This window comes from Ambystoma mexicanum, chromosome 6q (genome assembly GCF_040938575.1).
Source record: "Ambystoma mexicanum isolate Mex_15411 chromosome 6q, UKY_AmexF1_1, whole genome shotgun sequence".
In the NCBI taxonomy this organism is placed as follows: Eukaryota; Metazoa; Chordata; class Amphibia; order Caudata; family Ambystomatidae; genus Ambystoma; species Ambystoma mexicanum.
In genome coordinates, this window is record NC_090937.1 from 155,537,397 (window position 1) to 155,564,349 (window position 26,953).

At 47.9% G+C, this 26,953-nt stretch overlaps 1 protein-coding gene across 2 annotated transcripts in view; it reads left to right on the forward strand.

Annotated features, from left to right (window-relative positions):
* USO1 (USO1 vesicle transport factor) overlaps positions 1–26,953 on the forward strand; it is a 1,608,467-nt gene that overhangs the window by 509,927 nt on the left and 1,071,587 nt on the right. For both annotated transcript variants that reach the window (XM_069630579.1, XM_069630578.1), the window contains exons 8-9: positions 1,770–1,890; positions 3,777–3,955. In XM_069630579.1, coding sequence (XP_069486680.1) covers positions 1,770–1,890; positions 3,777–3,955 — 300 coding nt within the window. The remainder of the gene's footprint in view (positions 1–1,769; positions 1,891–3,776; positions 3,956–26,953) is intronic.

Consider the following 26,953-nt stretch of genomic DNA (forward strand, 5'->3'; position numbering starts at 1 on the left):
AACATACAAAAATCCAAACAATGGGACTTTAACGGGTGCCGATCCAGTTGTCAAAATTCACTTGAGGGGTCTTTCATGGTTGTTCTCTCGCATACACCAGCCTCATCCGGTGTGAGATTTAAATGTGGTTATAGTAGCCTTGACGCATAAACCCTTTGAGCCCATTGGGTCCCTAGAGATTAAATGGGTCACGCTCAAAACAGTTTTGTTGCTAGCATTAACTTAGGCAATAAAATACTCATAGTCCAATCCCCTACGGGGATGCCGATACAGGATAGAGGAAAGGGGACTTTGGACTATGAGTATTTTAGTCACTACGATGAGTAACATTTTATTTCGTTACGTCATATGTAAGAAAGTTGTTGACAATTGCTTCCAGAATAAGATTGCAAGTATTTGGAGTTTTTACCCCAGAGATCTGTAGATTCAATAATCTGTTTTTTCAAACATTGCTGTCAATATTTTGTCTTTACCTGTGCTGTGCTTAATTGTGCTTTGATGTTCATATGTAGCTTGTAGCTGTTAAACACATTCTTACTGGCCTCGTTTCTATGTTGACATCAGTTTACTATGTCATAAGATGTTTTGTGAGAATCTGTGGAATTTGAGTAAATGTTGAATTATGAAAAGAAGCACTTGGTGTCCTAAATCCATCAACAATAACAATGTTCTTTATCGTGTCTAGTCCAACAATTAAAGTGAAACAAATTACATTTTTGTATGGATATTTATTGACCCAGGATTCACCCTTAAGTTGGGTCTAAACTTTATTTTGCCTCTCGTATGTTGAGCTGTTGGCATTATAAAAATGGAAAAGAAAACCACAAAATGATCTTTCAGCAGTCGGAATTGCAATAAAGACCAGTTTTTCAGCTTGGGTCCTTTTACATCATCAACCCTCTGCAAATAAGTAAAAACTAAAATGGAAATGACACTGGGCAAGTTGAAGCAGTTTCAGCTGTTTCTTTTTGGAAAGGCTGCAGTTTTCAGTATAATTGTGACGTACCATGGGCGGCGGTTGGAGAGAGAGGTCAGTATTGTGTAACATGGGTGCATTGCCTCACTCTTTATTGGGGGGAAGCTGTCAGTGCACAGAGGTGGTGTGGGGGACATCAGCAAGACAGAGTATGTGGTTGCGTTTTTCACCAGTGGCACATGTGCATTCCCTAGATGAAGGGGATATCTGCCATTCTATCTGAAATGGAGCAGGTTTAGAGCAAGTCCAAGAAAATAAGAAACATGTAAAATCAGTTGGTAGGAAGCGACGGAGAGCTAAGCAAAAGGTAATCCGGTCACTGGAGAAGGAAGGTGGAAATGAGGGGTGGTGCTTTTTTTAAAAAGTACAATGTCAACAGTTTGTTTACCTTTGAATGACCGTCTTAAACAGGGAATGGTTTTCTGACATGAGAAACTGCATTGGTTTCTTTTGGGCATATTTCAAGGGGACATTGTACCTATTGGGTAGTTACAGATTATACGAGCTTGTTAGCAATTGTGAAAACATTTTGCTTGTGTGGGTCTGTTTTAAGGATTATGCTAGAGTCATGATGCTGGCTAACAGCGGTAGCTTGGTGCAAGGTAAAAACATGGTGTGTTTTGTTGCCCTGTTCTAAATTGTATACTTTTTGGCAAACCATTAACAAATTCCTACTTCACTTATTGTTAATATTAGTGAATACAATTTAGCAGATGATACAGTATCTGAGTGATTTCCTAGTGCTTTTTCTTTTTTAATACTGTATTCACATTAACACCTGTATTCCTTATAGGGGCTCTTGTTACTTCAGCAACTCACAAAAAGCAATGCAGCGATTCAAAAGATTGTTGCTTTTGAAAATGCATTTGAGAGGCTGCTGGACATCGTAACAGATGAGGGCAACAGTGATGGGGGTAAAGTATGAAGAGAGATTTTTATTCCTAAATATTGCTCAGTTTGCCTCACTAAGATGTGTTAGGAGCTTCGTAACTGGCTATGCTCATAATTAAATACTAATACATGATAGTGTTGGTAGGGTGTCATTGGAAATGGCCTACACAAGGTTAGAGTGTTATGTATGGTTCTTCATATTGCAAGGAAAAGCCTGTCGAGGGACATGTGGTCTATAGTGTGAGCCTGTTCGATAACCATAGACAGCCGAGCAGTTGTTCCAGAAAGGCTGGTTTAGGCTTATTTTTGAAAGAATTTGAAGGAATAAGATAAATGTCAGGGTGGAAGCTGTTGCAAGAGCCGGACTGCTGAGTTTGAGATAAGCAAGTGCTTATGTGGATAATAGAATGTGAATTGAGGACTCTGTTTCTTCATGCTGTGTAGATATTATCCAGTAGAAATAACTTGAGATTGTAGTTTTGATTTTTACTTTGGATTTTTTTTGTATTTGTAACGTGCCCAAAACAAACTTAACCGTATTGGAGCGCAAATGGAGATACTATTGTGAATAGAAGAAACTGAGGAGTCACTAAGTCATTCGTTAATTTCTGTTTCTCTAGAGATTGTCAGTGAAACTAGTGGGTGATTATTTAAACAAAGGTTTTCAAAGCCTTCCGAAACTGACATTGCCTAATCTTTCTGCCCCAAAGTGACATCCTAAAGTTTTCATGTCAAAGAAGTTGGTTGAAGGGGGAATAAGAAAGAGAAGTCTGGTGGGAAAGATGTGAAATGCAACTATATTTGGAATGGTAGATAAATCCATGTAGATAAATCATTTTGGTCTTGGTGGGTGTTGAGCATTAAGCACTGCGTTGCCATTCAGTGTTGGAGGGCAGGAGGGATTTAAAATGAGTCTGTAACAGATAACTAGGAGTAGATTTGTTGTATGAGAAAATGGAGGGGTGTTGAGGATTCTTAGCTGAGGGGGTCACATCTTTTCTGGTGGTGATGACGATGGTCAGGGCAGTAAAGAAAAATATGGGTGCACAGCATCATGCCTCGCCCTTTTATTGGGAGCAGCTTTCAGTTTAATATGCAAGTTGGCGGTTGTGACCAGGGCACAGCCGGTATCGATGGCTGCATTAGGTTTTAAAAGTTTAAAATAGTCAGAGCCCTTTGTTCAACTATTTGGTTCTTTTGTGGGAAGATTTACAGAGCTCTGCTCAGGTCAGCCTGTGGAGTAGGTGGAGATGGGCAATTTGTTTTAGGTGTTAGCTGCTAGAACCTACAGAATGAATGTATTTTATTCATTACTTTTAAGGAGATGCTCCTTTACTTGGGGCAGACCAAAGGATCTGTTGTCTATCCTGGCTACAGTGCCTATGGTTACTTGTGTAAGCACGGGGTTACCGAAATGGGGGTGCTCATGGAGCTTGACCTCGCTTGGTATTCTATGAGAGGATGTTGGAGAGCCAGGGTATAGATTTATCATTTTCAATTAACAAGGCTTGGATCACCCCGGACAGATTCACTATTTTAAGCGTGTGAAACATACGCAAGTATAAGATTAATGCTTAGTTATGGGCATTTCTGCCATATATCAGAAGTCACAGATGATGTATGCTTGATGCGTGACCCTCTGCTCCTGACAAGACAAAAACTAACAGCACATATATTAAAGGGCAGTCTATAATAATCCATACTGTGCTTTTACATCTGTTAAATATGTAAAACCCTAATCATTTGTGCAATAGAGAATGGCTCATTAAGATTCAGATGCTTCAGATTGCCAGTACTTATTTTAGTAATAGCTAGGTGCTACTTCGTAATTTTATGTAATGCTGGTAGGGGGGGGGGGGGGGCGGGGTCTAAAAATCTGCTCTGATTAATGCTATATTGTTTATTTCAGGTATTGTGGTGGAGGATTGCCTACTTTTATTAGTTAACCTGTTAAAGAACAACAATTCCAACCAAAACTTCTTCAAAGAAGGCTCTTATATCCAGCGAATGAAACCTTGGTTTGAAGTGGGAGATGACAACTCTGGGTGGTCTGCACAGAAAGTTACTAATCTTCATCTCATGCTGCAGGTACATTGTTCATAAATATAAAGAGAGTGTGCTCGTTGGTTCTATGCCTCTGTTTGTGCAAGGGCAAAGTGGTGCTTGGGGAGTTTTTTTAGAGCAAAGTACCAGTCGGAACAATTAACAAAAGCAGTTTGACAGTTGTGTAAGAGTCATTTTGGCTCTCTTTTTAACTCCTAGACCCCCTAGATATTTTGATGGCTTTTTAAAATCCTGATTTAGTTTGGCATATAGTGAAAACATCTTCTGAAGTCTCTTGTGCAACCTTCAGCTGTGTGAGTGGGTTGTCCTTAGAATCCCATTTGGCTAACAATGCAGTGAGATACTACAAATGTACCAATTTTTGTCCAGATTTTTGTCCATTCATGTTGAAAGTGTTGGTCACAGTCTGGTGGCAGCTTAATAATGTGTGATGGGCCGGAAAGAGGTGTAGCTGATGTATCATTTGTAGTTACTTGCTCTCTCTAAAGAGTAATAGCATTAGTACAGATGGGTGTTGACTCCCCTGGGATCTCCCAAGACTCCTTTGTGGGAATGGCATCCAGTTTTGATTAAGGGTCCACCAGTCACCTCAGTCCACATCCTTGTGTATGTTCGTGTGCACCCATTAAAGTGGAAATTGTGTATCCGGTCCCGATTGGCTGGCTGCTGTCACAGATGACCTTAATAATTCACAAGAGTCAATTTGTATTAAAAATCACAACAAGGTATATTGCTTGGTTCAGTAGTGTAGATGATTCAGCACACGGGCAGATAGTTCAGTGAAGGCTCTGACTGGAAATTGGGTTTGGGAAGTGGCGCTAGGGTTCTCTGACTCTACACCAAGGGATTTCTGTCCAGGTGTCTGTAACCCCTGGTTACTGCTGCCAACTGGTAATCTCTACTGTCTAGTGCCTGCCTTCGACTAGTGATGTTTCCCTAATACGCTGCCTACATAGACTCCCTCAGGGACTTCCAAACATGGCCTTGCACTACCCATGCTTAGTTCTGAACGGGTGGGGTGTATATGTGCCCTAATACCTTGAAGCCTATTATCTCTTTACTACTCTGCTTCTCTGCCTACTCTTCTCTATCCGACTCCAACCACCTTCACTCCTCCCCACCTCTTTTCTCTGTCTCTCCAATTCTTCTCGCTCTCCTACCACCTCCCTCCACTTTCGCATGTTATACCTATTTTCGTTATACCTACTTTCCTGCCCATCTCCACTAATACTGGGCCATCATCTCCACACTACTATTGCTACTCTTCCCGCACTCCCATTGCTACTATTCTCTGTTACTACTACTCTGCCTTCTTCTCACTTCCCTCCATTGACGTACGCACTACTAGTCCATTTCTCCACCCCTTGATGTTATCCCTCAGATCTACTATAGCTCCCTCCACATTGCTACTGCTCTCTTCTTTTACAAACTTGGGAATATGGTGCCCTCCTAAAGCTTCCACTTCACACACTCTCTGTATTCTCACCCCCTCCGCTCTTCTCTTTGATGCCCCTCTTCTCACCTGACTCCTACATACCTCTCTACTAGCCACACTCACTCCCTCACACTAACTACTACTACCCCAACCCACTGCTCTACTCCTATCTTCCACAATATCTCGCTCACATTCTGGCTGTACACGCGCTCTCCACTTCCTACACTATACACAACTGGTGCCACTCACACATATTCCTAAGCCATACTTTCCCACCAAATCTCCAACACTCAGCACGTCCTCTGCCTGGCCTCTGTCCATCTTCAACTCCTTCTGCGACCTCACACCTCTAAACTACACTCTGGATCTTCTGATGTCTACTATGATATTGTAGGGATGGTGGTTCTGTTCTTTTCTCTCATTTCTATTAGCTGCATCGCTTAACTGACACCTTGTTACAATTGGTGCCTTTCTTTCCCAAAGGACCCAGGTGAGAGACTTTTAAAAACCCTCTAATCCCCTCTCCCTTTTCCAGCACAGTTTTAGTCTGTTTCTGGTGTGTTCCTGTTATGCTGTGTGACTGGAAATTCGATTTTCTGTCAGTATGGTCAGTATGGTCAGTATGGTCAGTATGGTGAGTTTGGTGCTTCTCTGAGGTGCTGGATAGTGTTCAGACATGGTGACGTTCAGTCATCATGAAGTTACATTTTCTATGTTTTCTAGTTTACTTCCGGCATATGATTTCCTGGTTGCTCACATTTGTGAGAGTTGCAGTCCTGAAATGAGAAAAAGAGAACAGTGGCCAGCAACTTTATTGGGAGTCTTTGAGAGACACAGAGTGGTACTAGGGTTGACTGCGTGGCACGGAGGAGGAGAGGAGAGGAGAGGGGAGGGATTTTCGGTGACTGCGTACCCCCGCCCCAAATATTTCTTCACATACTTGGGGCTGGACTGTTTGACTTCTGTTTTTAGCAAGCCTTCTGTCCCAGGGTTGCTTACCCAGTTGCCCCAGTCCCCTGTGATTGGATTGGATCGGGTCATGACCCTGTCCCACTGCAAAACATTTGAAAGCGGAACAGATGGTGTTTAGAGGGCACTGGTAGCTCCTCCTCACTCTGCATTTATTAGGATGCACGAGCCATCTCTGTCCCTCAGAACCTACCTGGAACCTAATAGCTACTGAAGGTACTGCTTTGCTGCTATATCCTAACCTTCTTGAAGGCAAAGATCTGCCTTTCCTTGACAAGGAGTATATGATATGGTATTTATAATGTGCCTGTACACAAGTGTTTCTAGGCACAACAAGACGAGGATGGGGAAACAGAGGACAAAACAATCTTCCTAGGCATTGTATCATTCAGATCATGCAAGAGCAGGGAACGGGGGAGCAGAGAAGTGCAGAAGTGCTGAGGGTAGGGGGAGGATGGAGAAGTACGGGACAAAGGAAAAAAACAAGAGTGCAGCCAACGGGTGGCAAGTGCGGGTACCCCTATGTGCAGGTGGCAAACATTACAAGCAAGGGCACTGTAGGGTTACAGATACAGACCACAAGGGCAGGAGAGCCAAGAGGCAGTGTAGGGTCACAGCTGGACAGGCAGGCACCTGGGCCAGAATTCAGAGAGGGACCAGTGCATGGAACAGGCAAGTGATCAGTAAGGGAGAGGAGAGAGGAGGCTGAAGCAAAGAGGAAGGTCTTGAGTTGCTTCCGGAACCGGAGATGGTTCTGCTCAAGTTTCAGAGAGGCAGGGAGACTGTTCCAGAGGGAGGCCCCAGCTGAAGAAAGAGATGATTCTGTGCTTGGAAAAGCGACTGACCTTCCGAGAGGTGGTGGTGGAAGAGTGGAGAGCTCAAGAAGGCAGATATTTAGGAAGAGAGAGTTGGAGGTAGTGTGGTCCCAGGCCCCAGAAAGCCTTGTGGACAATGCAAAGCGTCTTGAACTTGATCCTTGCTGCCACTGGGACCTAGTGAAGGGATTTCAGAGCTGGAGAGATACGATCCCTGGGCTTGAGGCCAAAGACAAGTCTCGCAGTCCTGTTCTGGATGAGTTGTAGAGGACGGAGAGTGGAGGCAGGAAGATTTAGAGTCTTTTGCAGTAGTCCAGCCTAGAGAGAATCAGAGCTCTGGAGACAGTGAGCTTCTGGGGGAAGTGAGGAAGGGAAGAATACCTCTGAGGAGGTGCAGCTGGTAGTTTGACTTCTTAGAGACGTCAAAGTTGTGAGGAGAGTGTGGAGTCGAAGATGACCGCGAGGTTCTTAGCCTCACAGGTAGGAGAAGGAAGAGGGCAAAGGGTGGGCCGCCAGAGAGTGAGAGGAAAGGAGGGAGCTGGTGTTCCGATGAGGAGGATCTCAGTCTTACTGGCATTAAGCAGAGATCATTGGCGGCACACCATTCCTGAATTGCAGAAGGACATTCTGGAATGAGAGAAGGAGTAGAGGCGGTTGACGGAATTCTGACTGAGAGCTGAGTGTCATGCGCATAGCACTGGAAGTTGGAACAGTGTGCGGCTATGCGGTGGGCAGGAGGTGCCAGGTATTGGTTGAACCGTCAGAGAGAAAGATTAGACCCTTGGGGAACACCACAGGTAGAGGGAGAGGGGAGATGAAGGACCCCAGTTAGACCTGGGAGGGTCGATGAGTGAGAAAGGAGGTGAGCCAGGCCAGTGCCTGATCAGTGATACCCAGGTTATTATGGAGCAGGATGGCATGGTTGACCGTATAGAAAGCAGAGGAAAGATCGAGGCGAATGAGGACAGAAGGAAGGTTAGAATCAAGGTTTGAGAGCAGGTCTTCACGGAATACTCCCTCCTTCTGATTCAGCAGGATCAACAATGTGTGCACCTTTTCGAGCTTCTGAGATACTTCCTTGATCAGAAAAGAAGTCGGTACTTTTGTTGGGGTGGAGTATCGACCCTCAAATGAATGCCCCTTCGTGGTGCATTTTGGCCTGGACTTGTGCGGCCATCCTTTCTCAAAGGACACTTCAGCATCTTGTTCTGTAGCCCTTTTCCTCGCTGTATTATTGGTGCCCTGTCTAGTATTTTGTTGATGTTCTGTCACCTGACATTAAGGATAGTCTTTGGTGAGTCTGCTGACCTTGTCTGGGATGCCTTGTGCAGCCCTTTGGTCGGGAATTGGAACTGGGACCTGCGAACTGCGAACACATGAGGTTTTGACTCCCGTCTCCTTCCTTGAAGGCTGGACTGTTTCTTCAGTGCTCAGCATCATCATCTTTGGGCCTCAAATCCATCACTGGTGGCAGCAGTCACTACTGGTCTGTGTCTGTGGCTCAGTGGACTAATGCATCCGCTACAAGGGCCTTTGTTTGACCTCATGGTCACAGGTTCGAATCCGGGCAGGTCCACTCAGCCATTCATCCTTCTGAGGTCTATAAAATGGGTACCATTAAGTTGGGTAACAATGAACCTCTGTTATTAGCGCCACAATGCTCCTTTGGGGGTGAACGTGCACTTTACAAATAAACCTGTTATGTTACTGGAGGGGGCAGGAGGCGGCAGGGGGTGAGTTTGTGTGCATAACATCTTTCCAGGAATAACCACAACATATGTCTTCTTCTGACTAAGAGTCCATGGGGGATGTGGCCCGTGGGGTCAAGGGTTGGAGTGAGCGACAACGAAAGGCATAACAGTTCTAGGCAGACAGCTCTCCTGCTTTGTTCATTCTCCATAGTTTTCCTCTCTTGGAGGGGTGGGGCGGGTGGGAGAGCATGGCTTCTACCCTTATCAGAATTTCAGGATTCTTTCTCTTCTATAGTGTATAAAGGTTTTTCCACCTTTACTGAATCTGATTTTTCTTAACCTCGTGCTCCTCTTATGGGGATGAAGAGGCTCCCCTTCTGTTACACTCCAGCTTCCTTCTAGAATTCCTCATCGCAGCATACCCAGCACAGAGATAGTATGTGGCTATTAACCTCCTTTTTAAAATCCTCACGTCCTTCCCTTGGCAAACCTTTGAATTGGATTTATAAGTTTAATGCCTGGTATCGAACCATTCATTGCTGGGGTCAGATATTCATGAAGCCTCCTTTGGGTCTGGGCTTTTCTCGTCCAGGATGGTGAAAGGTATTCTTTAAAAGACTTGCCAACATTTCGTATGTAATTCTCGGTTTCGTCTGTAAGAGCAGGTGTTTTTTTTGTGCTGTCTTCCATCCTTGCCTGCAAAGTGTTTCTCTGCACTAGAGGTGGAGGAGTCCGAGCCGGATTGAGTCTGGTTGGTGCCTAATGCCTGGCTCTGGCACAGCTCTAGTGCCTTTGTGAAAGAAGAGCCCTGGAGCCAAGCCAATCATTACCTCATGATTACTGCCACCCAGTGACAGTTAAAAGACCTGAGCAGAGTATGTTTATATCTTGCCTGCCAGGAATTGCCTGTTGGTGCAAAAATATAGATGTAACGGGCGCGTGTATATGTTGAAACTTGCAGAATTGTGAAATTTGTTGACAGAAACCCTGGTTTCCACACATGACAAATGTATGTAATCCTGGGCAAATCACTGTACTTCAATGGGTTCTCTTTGGCTGCCACATTCTGGATTACTTAAAAGTAGATGCTGTTAAATATGCACTACACAAAATGCCACAGTTCTACAGTATATTAAGCTCCAGCGTTTGCTCCAAGGAAAAGAAAAATATTTTTTATTAAGAATTCTGAATAGATCAAATATTAAGTTACACATAATGAAAAATTACATTATATATAGTTAGGCTTTATCCGATTTTTAAATAACAGAAAAGAAATGGAATGAAGGTAAAATACAAAGTGATTACTGTAAGGTAAAATGTATTTCTCCAGCATGGGGTCTGGCATGGATTCACATGCTCATGAATATTCCCCGTCGTCAGGCTGGGAATCCTCGATAAAGAAAAAACCAGTATCAGTTTCGTTTCTGATCTGTCTTTCGTAGTAATAACCAATCACTGGTCTCTGCGTCATACTGACCACAGCCAATGACTGCCCTCTACCTAAGCACCGCCTCTGGCAGCCATCTTCAGATTTTTACCGCACGTTCATGTGTTGGGATCCTCGTGCTATTGCTCTCGAGCGTTAGTGCTTTTTTTTTCACATTTTTTCTCAAAAAACTTCGTTTTTTCGGTCAGAAGAGCCTCAAGCTCCACCGACTCTCCATCCGATCAACGGGGACCCGTGTCGGATTCCTCTGCGCCCCTCAAGGGTGAAGATCTCGTCGAGCTACGCTTTTGGAGGACTCCAGAAGTTTCTCAGGCCCGGACATGGCCCAGGAGAAGGGAAGCTCGACGCCCGGAAAGCTGTTCAGGATCTGCCCTGGTTGCCAGCTGCAGAACGTCTTTAAGGAGGACGAACACTCCTTTTGTCTCTACTGCTTACATGAGGACAAGACGCACGTGGAGAAGGACTGTGCGTTTTGCGGCAATATGTCGGAGCGGACCATGAAGGACCGCCACCAACGTCTCGCCAACTGGCTGGAAGGGAAGAGCACGTCAGGCGAGAAGAAGAGGAAGAAATCCGAGCGGTCTTCTAAGACCTTTGAGGACGCCCCGGCGACGGGGGTCCAACACAAGGCCAAGCACCGCAAGTCCGCTGGCACCGGGAGCGCCGAACGGTCGGGCTCTACGGGCGCCAGGCAGGGCGCACCCTCCCCGGCACCTTCAGCCACGAGCCAACGCTCTGGGTCAGGTAAGAGGAAGGGCGAGCACCCGGCGAAGCTCCTGGAGAGGCCCCGGTCGAGCTCGAAGGCCCCATCGGAGGGGGAGCGAGGCAGTGTCCCCCCCCCCTCAAGGATTAGGCGGTGAGCGCACCTAAGGTGGTGAAGGCCTTAATCCATCCGGCCAAGCCCTCTATCGATACTGTCGCGGCGGCCCTGGCTCAGCCTGTGGAGGCTACACCAGTGGTGGCAACCTCGGGGCTCAGTCTCCCTGCCACCTCGGAGGGAGTCCTCTTTTGTGCCCATCGATAGGACCCCCGTGAAACCCCCGGCGGGGAAGAAAAAGGGGGGGGGGCAGGGCGTCGTCGTAGATTCGGCCTCAACCTCAGAGGAAGAGCTGATTGAGGTCTTAAGCCACGGCCTTGGCGTGGAAGAAGACCGGCCCGTCGAGGGTGCCGATGGGGCTCCTGATCGCCCGTCGGATTCCCCTCTGCCAGTGCCGCAAGACAACTCGGCGGCCATTTTGTTGGCTATACAGTCCTTATGTTCAGAGATAAGGACGAGACTACCGTTGCCGACGGAGGAACCTCTCCCGTCGGGGGATCCTGAACCGGGACCTTCTGGTGCTCCCCCGCCCAAGAAAAGAAGGATTCACCCTCCACCTCCTTTTCAGCCGTCGCGCCCCATCCAGTCCTCCTCCCCGTCCACCCGAGGGGATGATACGGGGACTGACACGGCAGCGACGGGTACGGACGACGAGGTATACGACGAGGATCTACCGTCGTCACCTCCCACCAGGGTTTCTCCGCCCGACGAGATTGGATCGTTCCACTCCATGATCGCCAGGGCATCCGAGCTTTTCCAACTCTGCCCTGAGGAGAAGAAAAAGGAAGGATTCCTTTATCAACGGCGCAAGGCCAAGAGGAAGACGGTCCTCGCGGTGCCTCTACTGGACGACATTTGGGATGAGGGCCTCGCCCTCCTCAAGAACCCTTCCACGACGCCCGCTAGAAGAGACCGGTACGAGAAGAAGTACCGGGTCCCGGACGCGGCCCCCCTGTGCCTCCGGGCGCAGCCTACCCCGGACTCCGTCGTCTCCGCGGCGGCCAGGAAGAAAGCGGGGGGGGGTGCGGCCTCCACACCGACTTCCCCACCGGACATCGAGGGAAAGAAATTGGACGCTATGGGACACAGGGTCATCTCGTCTGCAGCGACGACGATTAAAGCGGCTAACGCCTTGGCTATCGTGGCCCGCTACGACAGGGAGCTATGGTACAAACTGGCTCCCCTGCTGGACTTCCTACCGGACGACAAGAGGGCGGATGCCCTGGAGATCCTACAGGAAGGCGAGGTGGCGTCGGACCACGCCATCACTATTGCGACGGACATCGCCGACACTGGGTTTCGCCAGTTGGGCAACGGCGTGTGCCTTAGGCGGCGTGGATGGCTCAAGGCTACGGACTTCCGTCAAGACGTTCAGACAGGAGTCCTGGACATGCCGTTCGATGGGAACAACCTGTTTGGGAAAACAGTGGACGATTCCCTTCAGGCCATTAAAGCGGACACTGAGACGGCCCGGGCCCTTGGGGTTCTGCAGCAACGACGGACGCCCTTTCGGAGCAGCGGAGGCAAGGGCGCCTCCAAAGGTTCCGGTGGCGGTTTCTCCACCTACCGTCAAGCGGCCCGCTCGTCGTCTCAGGAGGCCTACAGAGGACGAGGCAAGTCTGGCGGACCGCCGCCGTCGTCACCAAGGAGGTCAAGGCGGCAAAGCCTTGTCGAAACAGGATTGAACCGCCATGGGGTCGGGCCCCCACCGAAGCACCCCGGTGGGAGGCCGGCTGGCGAGCTTCGTCAGCGTGTGGGAGTCCATCTCCACCGACCATTGGGTGCTGGACGCCTTAGCCCGGGGCCACGCGCTCGAGTTTCAAAGAAGGTGCCCGCGCGTCCCCCCCGTGGCCAGGAAAGGGCTTCACGTCCCTCAGCTTCTCCTGGAGGAAAAGGCGATGCCCAGGAAGGGCGTCATCGAACTCGTCCCAAAGAGGCTTCGGGGCTCCGGAGTTTACTCGAGATACTTCCTCGTGAAGAAGAAGACCGGAGGATGGCGCCCCATCCTAGACCTGCGACGTCTGAACAAGTTCATCAAGGCGCAGAAGTTCCGGATGGTCACCCTCCAGCACGTCCTGGGGCAGCTGGAGGAAGGAGACTTCCTGTCGTCGTTGGATTTGGAGGATGCCTACTTCCACATTCCCATCCTAAAGGGGCACCGAAAATTCCTCAGGTTTGTGGTCCAAGGGCGTCACTACCAGTTCAAAGCCCTCCCCTTCGGACTACGGTCGGCACCCAGGGTATTTACCAAGTGCCTTGCACCGGTGGCGGCGCAACTGCGCCGCGAGAGGATCCACGTCTACCCCTACCTGGACGACTGGCTCATCGAGCCAGGACGAGGGAGCTCGCCGTGGAGCACACGGCAAGGACCGTCCAACTTCTCACGGACCTGGGATTCTCCGTGAACTAAGCCAAGTCCCACCTGGTACCCGCGCAAAACGCACTGTTTCTGGGAGCGAAGCTCGACACAGTGTCCCTTCTGGCCTCCCCGTCGGAGGAAAGGACCAGGTCCATCCTGGGCAAGGTACAGCGGATGTTGGTTTCCGACGCGGCCAAGGTGAGGTCCATCAAGTCCCTCCTCGGAATGATGTCTTCTTGCATCTACCTCATTCCCATGTGCAGGCTCCGGATGCGCCCGTTGCAGGAGTTCCTGGACGCGCGCTGGATCCAAACGACGGGCGGCTTCGAGGAGAGGATCAAACTCGACGAGAGTTTCCGCCGAGCGGTCCGGTGGTGGGGCACCCGCGCGCATCTGACGGCGGGCATGGACTTCCAGACCCCAGACCACCAGGAGACAGTGACCACGGATGCCTCCCTGGAAGGGTGGGGAGCGCACACCGAAAATCTGCACGCGAGAGGCCTCTGGCTCCCGACGGAGAAGTCCCTCCATATCAACGTCCTGGAGCTCCGTGCAGTGTTCTGGGCCCTCAGGTCCTTCCTTCCGTCCCTCAAGGGCAAGGTGGTGAGGATCTTCACCGACAACACCACCACCATGTTTTACATCAGGAAACAGGGCGGAACCAGGTCCCCAGCACTGTCCAAGGAGGCGCAGGACCTGTGGCATTGGGCAGTCGCCCAAAGGATGTTTCTGGTGCCGTTTCATCTGGCAGGGATAAAAAACACCATCGCCGACTCACCCAGCAGGGAGCTGCGCTCGTGCCACGAGTGGGAACTACGGCAGGATCTAGTGGATCGCCTCCTCCGACGGTGGGGCACACCCCAGATCGACCTGTTCGCGACGGCGACGAACTCCAAGTGCCGGAGGTTCGCCAGCAGGTTTCCCCAGGCGAGGAGCATGGGCGATGCTTTCTCGTTCCCCTGGGAGGGCCTGTTCCTCTACGCGTTCCCTCCTTTGCCACTGCTAATCCGGCTCGTCAACCAGCTCAAGAGGTCACGTGCAGGATGATCCTCGTCGCACCTGCGTGGCCGAGGCAGATATGGTTCCCGGACCTTCTGGACTTGTCAGCGTCCCCGCCAATCAAGCTGCCGGTGGACGCGGATCTACTCTCCAGGGAAGGAGGCGCCATCCTCCACCACGACCCGAAATCGCTGAACTTGCAGGCCTGGCTCCTGCAGCGCTAGAGTTTGGAGGATACGACATACCGGCCGACTGCAGAGAGGTTCTTGCAAAGGCCAGGGCGTCCTGGACTCTTAAATGCTACGGACACAAATGGAAGAGGTTCTCTGTCTGGTGCCACGCACAGAAGATTAACCCTCTACGGATTATGGCTCCCCAGGTACTGCCGTACCTGTTGACGCTGGCCAAAGCTGGACTGGCACACGCGTCCATCAAGATTCATCTTGCTGCGATCTCCCGATACACCAGAACCACGGGCCTGACGTCCCTGTGGTCTCATCGTCTGGTGAAAGAGTTCATGAAGGGACTGTTCAGATCGTTCCCGCCGGTGAAGGCGCCGGCCCCGGCGTGGGAGCTCAACGTGGTGCTGACAAAGCTCATGGGACCTCCGTTCGAGCCTCTGCACTCGGCCCTGTTGAAGTTTCTGTCGTGGAAAACAGCGTTTCTTGTGGCCATCACCTCCGCACGACGGGTGGGAGAGATCCAGGCCCTTTCCTGCAAGGCCCCGTACTTGACTTTTCACGACACGAGGGTAGTGCTCAGGACGCACCCCTCCTTCATGCCCAAGGTACCGTCGGACTTCCATCTCAACGAACCCTTGGTGTTGCCTGTGTTCTTCCCGTCGCCTTCGTCGCCGGCTGAGAGGACTTTGCACTCGCTGGATGTGGCTAGAGCGCTGAAGTTCTACGTGGAGTGTTTTCGGAAGACGTCACAACTCTTTGTGAACTTTGGACCTGTCAATCAGGGGAAGGCTCTCTCGAAGGCTTCTATTTCCAGATGGCTCTCCGGCTGTATCATGTACTGTCATCGGTTGGCAAACCGACTGCTGCCTGGCCGTCAGAGAGCCCATTCCACCAGAGCGATCGCAGCTACCACGGCGTTCCTTTCTGGTGTGCCCCTGTTGGAAATATGCAGGGCTGCTACGTGGAGGTCGACGCACACCTTCACGAAATTCTACTGCGTCGATCAGGATTCCAGGGAGGAGTCCAGGGTCGGCCAAGCAGTGCTGCGCAACCTGTTCGCCTGAGGTGAGCCTGGTGAGGAGGTAAGATGCTTAATGTTGAGTTTGATGTAATGCTTAATGTTGAGCCTTTGCCACCTCCCGTGGTTGTGCATGTGTGTACTGCTATGTATTCTTTATTCATGAGCATGTGAATCCATGCCAGACCCCATGCTGGAGAAGGAACAAGTTACTTACCTGTAACTGTTGTTCTCCAGCATGGGTCTGGCATGGAGTCACATGCGAACCCTCCCGCCTACCCCTCTGCGGCTCTTCACTTGGTCATACTGCCACTTCACGTGCTTCCAAATCTGAAGATGGCTGCCAGAGGCGGTGCTTAGGTAGAGGGCAGTCATTGGCTGTGGTCAGTATGACGCAGAGACCAGTGATTGGTTATTACTACGAAAGACAGATCAGAAACAAAACTGATACTGGTTTTTTCTTTACCGAGGATTCCCAGCCTGACGACGGGGAATATTCATGAGCATGTGAATCCATGCCAGACCCATGCTGGAGAACAACAGTTACAGGTAAGTAACTTGTTCCTATTGCCGCAATACTTACTATAAATGATATGAACAGGGTGAACAAATATGACAAAGACCATAGGAGAAGGGGGGAGTATTATAAACGGTATTAAATATATAACAATATAATTCAAAGTTGTAATAATCAGTTATTGAGATAATTAGTAAAAACATTCTACGTGCTAATGAATATTGGCATGCTCTCATTAGAATCAGCAGCATATGTTTCAGTTCTGTGTAAAAAACAGATAGGGTTCCACTGAGGTAAGAATGACAAATTAGCAGTTTTTTTCTAATTGGACGAAATTAGATGAAGTCCAATGTGGACCAAAACATTGAATAAATTTGGTGAAGAAATGGAATTCATATTTGGGTTGAGAATTCCAATCATCAAGTTACCTAGAGTTAATCGTTCATGAAAGTTGAAGATGATTTGAAAACATTTCCAAACCCTTCTCAAAAAGTATATACAAATTTACAATTAACAATAACCTGCATGAAATCAGCATTAGGGGCTTGGGAAAACCAACATTGATTAGGAATGTTTCATAGAGAGCTTAGAGATTTGCTTTGGTGTTAAGTTCTATGCAAAATAAAGTAATTGGTTGGTGTTAAATTGGCCACAACTGAAGTGGTATAGTATTCCTTCCAGATTGAATCCCACATATCCAGGGTAAAATGCATTTGCCAATCTCTCGCCCACTATTTTATAATCTTTGTTTAAAGCATACTTTTACTTGATTGTGTCCTCATGTGCATACTTCGAATGGATTGTGTCCTCCCACGTATTCCTCATCTTATGATAATTTCCATATCCAGCTTCAGCTCCTTCTGAAAAATGTTTCCCCAGCAGAAGGCACTGCACGTCAATGTCCCTCGGAGTCCTCTGTCTTGATTTCACGTCATCGATGGTATGAAGTGCGCGCAGTGACAGTTGGCTTCAGTTTCGTTTTTGCAAGGAAGCTATTGCTTCGGATATGGTGTGCTTCAGTTCCCTACGAGAATCTTCGATAAAAATCATTAGAATGGCATCATCATCAGCGTCTTCAACTCCGAGATCATGGTTTAAAAGTGCCAGGACTGTTGGGCAAAGATGTCCCTTACGGACCCCCATCGGGTGTGTCTGTGGTGCCTGGGTTCCTCTCAAGCTACCTTTGACTGTAATGCCTGCCTATCGATGATGGCGTAAGCCTGGAAAGAGGGAAGAGGAAAACTAGCGCCAGGTAGGTCTAAATCCCCATCGATGAATCTGTCTAAAAGACAGTCTTCAGATGAGTCGAGAAATATTTCTCCTCGTCGAAAGAAGACAAAAAGATCAAGGTCACGCAGTGGTTCTCACCACTCATCTTCGCGGCGTTTGAAGAAAAGGCACCATAGGTCACTGTCTTCGTCGTCGAGTTCCACTTCAGAACGGGTGAAATGCCTGACGAAATCAGCCCCTCCGGCTAAGTGGGAAAAATTCAGAGTAAAAATGATGAAAGTATTGAAGAATGCAGCTTTGACCCCCTCTAAGACTCAAGAAAGCCATGCCCAGGTTGAAAAACTCAACAAGAAAAAAGATGAGGGCAAAATCTGTGCACAATCTGGCCTGGGAGGCAAGGAACAATCTCCTCGCGAGCAGTCGAACGATCCCTTGAGTCGACACAAATCTCCTTCGAGGAAGAAGTCCTCAACACCATTGGTGCCGAAAGACTCCTCGTTTGGCCCTAAAAAGTTCTCAACGCCATTGAGGATTACTGAAAAGACATACTCCTCTACCAACTAAGGATTTCTTTGAATAATTGTCTTCTATTTATGAGGAGGTAGAACCTTCCTCTGATGATTCACTCTCTTTGGCCTACAATATGGAACATATGGCGTCCCTGAACCCTTGATTTTAAGGATTAGGATTAAAAATGTACTGGAGTCCCTGCAAAATGCAAATGGACTAGTTCCGTCCCCAGAGTTTGAATTTGGGAGACCTGATCCGACTGACCATACAGATGGGTCTTACAGACATTTAATGTCCAGGGTGGTGGAATACATGTGGTAGAAAAGACCCACACCAATATGAGCAGGATGATACAGATATCCTAGATAAAGGACTCCAGGAGGATCCTTTTCTTCCCTTTCATGTGGCTCTGCGAAGGCGAGTAAATACAAATTGGGAGAAACCAGAGTTAATTCCTTCAGTAAATAAAAAGCTAACGTCCAAATATACGGCGTCCAGTAGTGACCCCAGTTATCCGAGGAAACATCGGACTCCTGAAAGTTTGGCATTGCAGGCTGCCACATCCACCTCAAAACAAAACGCATACTCAACTATTCCCCCAGATAGAGATGTCAAGCATTAGGGCGCTTTGGCCAAGAAAGTTTTCTCTGCAGGGAGCATGGCCCTAAAGCCGGTGAATGCTATGTTCATGTTCGCCAGGTCCACTTACACAATTTGGGAATGTATAGCAATGGGGGCTGAGCATATCCACAAAGGGGACAGATTTTTAAATGTAGTCAAGGATGGGTAGGACGCGATGTGCAAATCCCTCCAGACAGGTCTGACAGTATCAAGAGGTCAATGGCGGCTAGTACAGTAATGTGCACATTTACATGGTTAAAGTCCGGTTTTGCTCCAGATGTGCAACCCAGAATTCTTAACTTGCCCTTTTGACGGCACACATTTATTTGGTAGCAAGGCTGATGACAGCCTGAGAAACTGCAGACCTCCAAAGCAGCAGCCGAGTCCATTGGTGCTGCTATTGGACAGTCAAAAAACTGCTCCACCGGGACACCTTGAAGGGGGTAGGTCCTTTTGCTTTTACTCCTGAGTTGGAAAGGGGAGGAGTTCTGTCGAATCAAAGGTGTCAAAAAAGATTCCCCCGTGGTGGACGGGGAAGAGGTACTAAGTGTTAGGCAGAATCCTGTGCAGTTCCCTTAGGGAGCACTACAGAAGAGTAAGACTACAGGTATGAGCAATAAATCCCCTTTGGTATCCGTCTGTACCACAAATATTTATTTGGTAGCTGTGGCTAAGCAGTCAGTCTTATCTCAAGAGGGAGATGAGCAGTATTCAGGGTTTACACAATAGGGCTACAGTACAATGGTACAAGGAAACACTGACCAAAGCTTTGTATTAAAAAGAATATATATATTTATTTTGCACACTTAGTTACACATTAATCACAGTTATTCAAGCAAGTTAAAATAAGTCAAGTAAAGTATATACAACTCCCTGGTTAAATTGTAGACAAGTTTGACCAAGAGTGAAAACTGAGCAAAACGGCACAGTGAAAACCAAACACAAATGGCACTCTAGCAATTTCTCACAAGGGAGGGAAAGAACAATTTATACAGGAATATACTCTTAGACACCCTAGCAACACTTCCCAATAAGTTTAACAAGTTTAGGCAAGGCAGTACTTTAGCATGTAGAATACTTAAATTAAAACCGAGCAAAATGGCACTTCACAAGTTTTAAAAGTGGGAAGGAAAAGGTGGATAAAAGAGTTAGGTGCACTAACACAGTTCTACTTGAGAAGCAATCTAGAGAAGGCAGTTCTAACAAATTCAGCCAGAGTCAATAGGCCTGTGCCAGAGTCAGTGGTACAGGGCCAAGAGCCCAGGAGCAAAATGTTCTTGTAGCTGCAGTCAAGTCTTTGTTAAACGATTCGAAAAGGTGGTTGCAGAAGGTGAGAGACAATGTTAGATGATAGGGGCAGCCAACCCAGCAGGTAGGTAAAGGATTTAAAACACTTTTTAGCGCTACCAAACGAAAAGAGAGGCCTAGCGGAACAAAGTACCTTAAAATGTAGACGAGGCTCCTGCGGTGGCAGTTGTTCCAGGCAGTTCCTGCAGTTCGGGAGATCCAGCAGAGGAAGAGGGACTCTCGTCGGGGAGGAAAGTTTGAGTTACTGCACTGCCCAGGAATGAAACCGCCGCGGTGCTGCCAAACGAATAAAAGGTACGCTCCTTTAAATCGCGGTCCGGGTGGACGAGTGCCTGGCTATCCGGTCTCAGAGGGCAGGGCACTGGCGATTCGACCAAGGTAGGTCCGGGAAGGCAATTGGCAAACTGGTTGGCCCCACCAGCTCAAGGGAAGAAGATCTTCTCTCGTGTAGAGAAAAGTGGTGAGACTCTGCAGCAGGGCTTCACCGGTGCTTCAGTTGGTGCAGATGTCTTTGGCTTCTCTCCTCTTTGGCTTCTTAGTTCCACTGGCGACGTCTTGCTCTTCCAGTCCTCAGGACCCTGCTTTTATGCAAAATGATCCCCATTCATACAGCCTAGTCACTCATACAGTGGACTGCTCATCCTGGCGGGAGACCCTCCAGCCTATCAGGGCAGAGTGCGACATGGGTTGCTGAGGCAACCCTGTCTAGGGTTCCTACTCCCCCTCCCACACAGTGGTTCCACCCCAGACTCAGTGGTGCTGAAAGGAGGGCTTTTTGGCAGAAGCCCGCCAAAAGGACGAACAAAGGATCGCCGACCTGGGTTAGGATCTTGGAGAAAGACACGAGAAAGAATTTATATAAGTTCTGGCAAATAAAACCTACCGGAGTAAAGTTAATATAAGAATAAACCAGCGGTATGTTAGAGGCTGTCAGTAAATGTGGTAGTCTCGAACAATGGGAAAGTCCCATAGGGAAATATTTGCGGTTGAATATTTTTGGTAGTAACCACTGCCACCAGCCAGAAACTTTTGAGAGAGGAACTGTACGGTACCTTCTCGAAAATGAACATAAGGGAAAAACTATTAACCCTTGCCAGTACCTCCATAGTAAGATGGCTTGTACTGGTTTTGTTCATAAAGAGTGACTAGTAAAGTCAATGGGGATTTAACATGCCCTGGGAGACAGTAGTCAGTCCCAGGGTATGGAGTCTGTTTGGGGGTCGCGACGACACCCCTGTGTCACTGCACGGAGGGTGCTGTGTAACACATGTGGATAAAGATGGTTCATATGAGAGTGACGTTAACCCCATAGACATTAAACATAAAAAATAGCCTAGAACACACATAGCAAATATGCCGAAGAGTGGGGAAAAGGGTCACACTCTTAACAGGAGAAAAAAACAAACCCTTCAAATCCAGCAAAGCTGCTGGGGGACTCTATAGGTAAGGGAAATTAGCCATAGAATGAGAATTCTCCCTAACACTAAGACCGCCCAGGCAGTGACTACTTTACCATCAGCCACTGCTCCAGCTGCCTCAAAACCGCTGAGGCCTTAGTTCACAAGACCCTGGTGGGAGGCAGACTCTCGCTGCATCCGAAAGAATGGCGAGCCATTACTTGAGCATTAGAAACAGTTGCCCTGGGCTATTGCCGTCCCTTTCTAAAGCCTCAGAGTCATTCACCGGGAAACAGCTCTTTCAAAGTTCCAGGTCCGCTCCTCATGCAGGAAACATCACCCTGCTAGAGAAAGGTGCTATAGAACCAGTACCTGTAGCGAAGAGGAACAAGTGTTGGTACTCCCTATACTTCCTAATTCCCTAAAAGGACAGAGGATTGAGACCCAGTTTGGATTTAAGAGACTTAAATAAATTCCTCAGGAAGAACAAGTTCAAGAAGGTTACCCTTTCTCAGACCATTCAGGCCCTCCAGCTTCAGGACAGGAGGATATCATTGGACCTTCAGGATGTTTACTTTCATGTTCTAATCCATCACATGCACAGACAGTACCTGAGGTTCGCCGTTGGCGGTTCTCATTATCAGTTTCGAGTTCTGCCATTTGGGCTGACCTCCGCCATAGGGTTTTCACCAGGTGATGGCGGTGGTGCCAGTGAGTCTCAGGAGAGGGGGGAAATGATCATCTACCCCTACCTGGACAATTGGCTGATCAGGGCATTTCCTGCAAACAGGCCCTGGAACATCTGAGCTCCACCGGTCATTCCCTTCACAGACTGTGCTTCTCCCTCAACTTCAAGAGGTCCCACATGATACCATCTCACAGACTTGAATTCATTGGAGCAGTCCTAGATGCATCCCTGGGAAAAGCGTCTCCACCAGAAGTGAGGGCTCGAGACATTCTGCAGATGGTCACCAAATTTCAAAGTGCCCAGCGTCTCGTGGCCTTCGACTTTCTGAGCTTGCTTGGCCTCATGGCATCTTGCATTTTCCTGTTGCCAGAGGTGCGCCTGAGAATGAGCTCTCACCAGTGGTCTTTCAGGAATCCATTGTCTCAATTCTCAGGCAGGATGTCCGATCTTCAGGTTCCAAGCAAGGTCGCACAGGATCTTCTGTGGTGGGCCTTTGGCAGCCATGGCCGGAGATGAAGGTAGTAACGGACGCCTCACTCACAGGGTGGGAAGCACATACCAATGATCTGACATGCAGCAGTCGTTGGTCTCCATCGGAGTCCAAACTGCATATCAACCTTTTGGAGCTGAGGGCAATCAGACCAGCGGTGAAGGCCTTTCTGCACTCTGTGCGGGGAAAGAATGTCCTGATAATGACTGACAACACAGTGGCCATGTACTGCCTCAACAAGAGGGGAGGCATCGGGTCACGACCGCTGTGAAGAGAAGAAATGCAGCTCAGGTTCTGGACAATTCACAAAGGAATCTCCCTATCGGCAGTTCACCTAGCTGGAGTGGTGCATGTGGCGGCAGACGCTCTGAGCAGGCAGAGCAGTCTCCCATGAGTGTGAACTAGCTCAGGAAGTCATTCAAGAGATCTTCCCCATTTGGGGACCCCCTCAAGTGGATCTGTTTGTGACCGGTGACAAGGGAATTCCCTCTAAGAGGAGCTCTAGGGGACGCGTTCATAGTGGACTGGGAGTTTCCACTTCTGTATGCGTTTCCTCCAGTCCCCGCCATTCCTCAAGTCATCAGGTTGAGGAAATACATTATCCTAATTGCTCTGGATTGGGCCAGGAGGACGTGGTACCTAGACCTTCTGGACATGGTCACCTGCCCTCCCCAAAAAAAAAATGGCTATATTTATATTCGCTCTTCTTCTCTCTCTCCCACCCCACCCCCCTACAAAATCATTGTGCCGCTGGAACAAGTTCTGCTGGTCCAGGGATATGAATGTGGATCCTTTTACATGCAGTACACCTATGGTGTTACCATTTTTATTACACCTGGCCAATTTGGGGCTCCAGGTTGGTACAATTCCGGGGTATCTGGCAGCGCTCTCTATTTTTAAGCGCTCCTCTGAAGATGTATTTTTCTTCAAGATCCCACTAGTGATACAATTCTTAAAGACTGACCATTACATTTCCTCCGGTCCCATTTAAAGTCCCAATTTGCGACCGCAACTTGGTGTTGAAATGTCTAATGTGTGTTCCTTTTGAGCCTATTCATTCCTGTCCTTTAACGTTATTAACTTTAAAGACTGTGCTTTTAGTGGCCATCACATCAGCCCGAACAGTGAGTGAACTTCAGGCTGTCCCACAAGCCTCCTACAATCTTCTATAAGGTGGTCCTTGAGGTTAAACCTACTTTCTTACCTAAGATTGTGTCTGAGATCCATTTAAGTCAGAACATAATTTTACCTTTATTTTATCCTCGTCTTCATCCTGGAAAGGAATAGGAAAGGTTACACAGGCTTGATCCATGGCGTGTACTTAGTTTTTAAATCTCCAGGATGTCTAAACTAAGGCAGGATGACCAACTTTTTGTAGGGTACACGAGCCACAAGTTGGGTATGGCAGTTTCGAAAGAAACTTTATCAAGATAGATCATTGTAATCCATTCGAAGAACAAGTTACTTACCCATGATAAAGTTATGTTGACTTCATGTTCCTCCCACATATTCCTCATCGCCCCGCCCAAACCGCTCTGCAGTAGAATTGTCCATGTGATTGCACTCTTCGCTCTTTCAGGAGGATTAACTGTCAGGTGTAGGATATCCTATACACGTTTAAAACAGAACTGAAGCCAACGGTCTCTGCACATGCTTTATACCATCGGTGACATCGAGATGGAGGCCTCCGAGGGACATTGAGTCGACGGGCATTGACGCGCAGCGCCGTCTGCTAGGGAATTCTTTTTCCGAAGCGGCTGAAGCTGGATATGGAAATATCATAAGATGAGCAATACGTGTGAGGAATATCCAATCGAAAGAACGTTACGATTGTTAAGTAACTTGTTCTTCTATAATCTGATTCATTAACTAAATTGGAGAATGTTGCAGCTCTTGTTGAGACATTATTAGCTATTAATAGTAACAATTTAGGAGGATGTTTCTGGGAGAGTGTGGTCTAAGTAAGGCATGGTATCAACAGTAAGACACACAAGTGACCACAGTACAAGGCTGTTTATTGAAAGTTCACAAGGGTGTGAAAAATGGCTATCTAAACCTAAATCTACAGATGGGAGCAAGCTACGACCATTAAATAATAATGCAGTCCTAGTAGAGTCTTGTCAAAATAATTGGGCCTATACTAAAAAAAAACTATTGCCAATCCTTATCGCTAATTTACAAATAGTGTGGTGTAATATTCATGAAAAATAAGTGTTCACAAAATGATATGTCCGGGTGTTTGGGGCTGTTGGCCTCCCTTCTCCATGTTTTCAGCATGGGGCAAGGTGCTACACTCGAGCAAAGTACACACTCTGGCCTCTTCGACATGAGGATACAGTTTGATTTCCAGCACAGGGCCTGCCCAAGTTTCTTTTCTCATCAAAGTCTCGTGATTCAGAGGGTCTGATGTACAAAAAAATAAGATGCAGTTCTTTTCTTCTTACAAGTAATCAACTTGGGTTCTTCTCCCTGGATCCCCCTCAGCTGAGCTCAGATCCCTGTTATTTTATGATTGTTACTGCGGATCCTCCTCTTCCGGGCTCAGATCCCACTTTTTACAAAGTTCAGAGAATATTTGTTTTCTCAGGTGACTCACGATTCACCCCGATCCCCTCAGCCGGGCTCAGATCCTTCCCATTTTCCAATTCGTCTCCCTCAGCCAGGCTTGGACCAATTGCAGTTCACCTTTGTTTATCGAAGGCTTTCGAATGTGCACAGGATTTAGCTTTACCGGTTGCAGTACCACTTCGATGCAAACCTCCGCTTTACAATACAGTGTCCATTCAGTTGGACCTAATAAAGACCTTCGAGTGAGCACCCACATGACGCCAGACAACGCTGTATACAGTATCTCACTTGGCCTCCCAAAGTTCATTCACTTCTTTGGTTTCTAATTATATTTGCGTCGCTCATCATAAGCGTATCACACACTGTCCTATTTGGATTTCTTTATACAATGTTGCCGCTTGCAACCTTGGTTCAAACACAAGCTGCTTTGGTATCAGTCTCTCCGACTCACCATCTGTGCTGTCTTTACCGGCGCTGCATTGTTGTAGGAGCCAAGGACAGACCACAGCGGCAATCGCTCCTCCCTACCTTGGTTATCAGTGCAGGAGAGTCCCGGGTACCTTTTGATGCACAGTGTAGGTTTATTCTGCTTTAGTACCTGGTCTTAGTCTTCTTACTTTCCAAGGTTCGCGAAAGTAACGTTCTTTAAAGGTCAAGGGCACTTCTCTCCTTGCAACCCTCTCTGGTCTCCCCGTCTTTCTCCTTGTATTAAACTGCTGTTTCCTCGCGTGCTTTTCATCACTCTTTTAGGGTCTCCCTTTGCTGGGCTCAAACCCCTCTCCTCGGGATTTATAGTTCACATAGAAGACTTCCCTCTGCCGGGCTCGAGCCTTCTCTCAGAATTCACGGTTCTCAAAATGTTTTTGGACTCCCAGTCCCAGAATGCACTGTGATAATTTTGCTCCCACTTAACAGCTCCCCAAAACAGCATTCCATGATTTAGGGAGCTGCAGGAGCCAAAGGGGGAATGTTCAAATGAGGTCAGAGTCTCATCTCCTGCTCCTCAGCGACCTGGGTTTGCCTGTCTGGCCCAGGGGAGAAGTGTGCTTTGGGTTCTGTGAGGCAACCCAGCTGCCCCGGGTCTTGCCTTCTGGGGGTACAGCTCCTTCTCCACACTGCAGTCTCCACTCAACTCACAGGGGCAGTGTTTGTTCGGGTTTCTCCTCCTCCAGGTCTCCCAGGGGCATTGCAGCTTTCTAGGTCTTTCTCCTGCTTCCTGGCACCTTCCAGCATCCCCAACTCGTTTAAGCCGCAGAGGTCTGCCAAATGGAGAAAAGCAGACTGTGAGAGAGAATCTGGAGAGATCCCTTTACCGACAAGCGACCAGCAACAGGGACACCTGAACGTTTCGGCGTACACGCCAAATGAAAACAATTGAATGTTACTAACGTAAGGAAAAGCAGGATTGTGGACACATTGAGAAAATGGTATTTTAATCGAACACAAATCCTTTTCCAATGTGTAAATGTACATAGTCCTGATACGAAGCAAACCGATGACGGGCATTTTTCCGAAATGCATTGGCTTCTGTACTGCATTCTTATGATGCAATAAATGAGGAGTGAGTCTATAGATGGGAGTACAAAGAATTTATATATTTTGAAGCAATAAGGACTTAACCAAATGGAGACGATGAACTAAATTAATGTATAATGTAATATCTTTTGTGAGAAATCAGGTCGGTTCAGGGGACTCTCTGAACCTTTCTTGTGACAAAATCAGGGAATCTGAAGCCACCATTATTAGAGAGTTTGTTTACTGAAAGCAATTTTTGGCATTTTGTTGTTCCAACAGAATTTAGATGGCAAGCTATCAAGTTTTTTAAAGAATGTAGAAGTAAAGAAAACTGGGGTGGGGCACTGTTGCGCACGTTTCGAGATGGCAGCATAGCACTGAAGCTCCCATGACCCGGTGCTTGTAACGGCTATACCTGCATTCCTGTTCGGAGCTTGATGCATGAT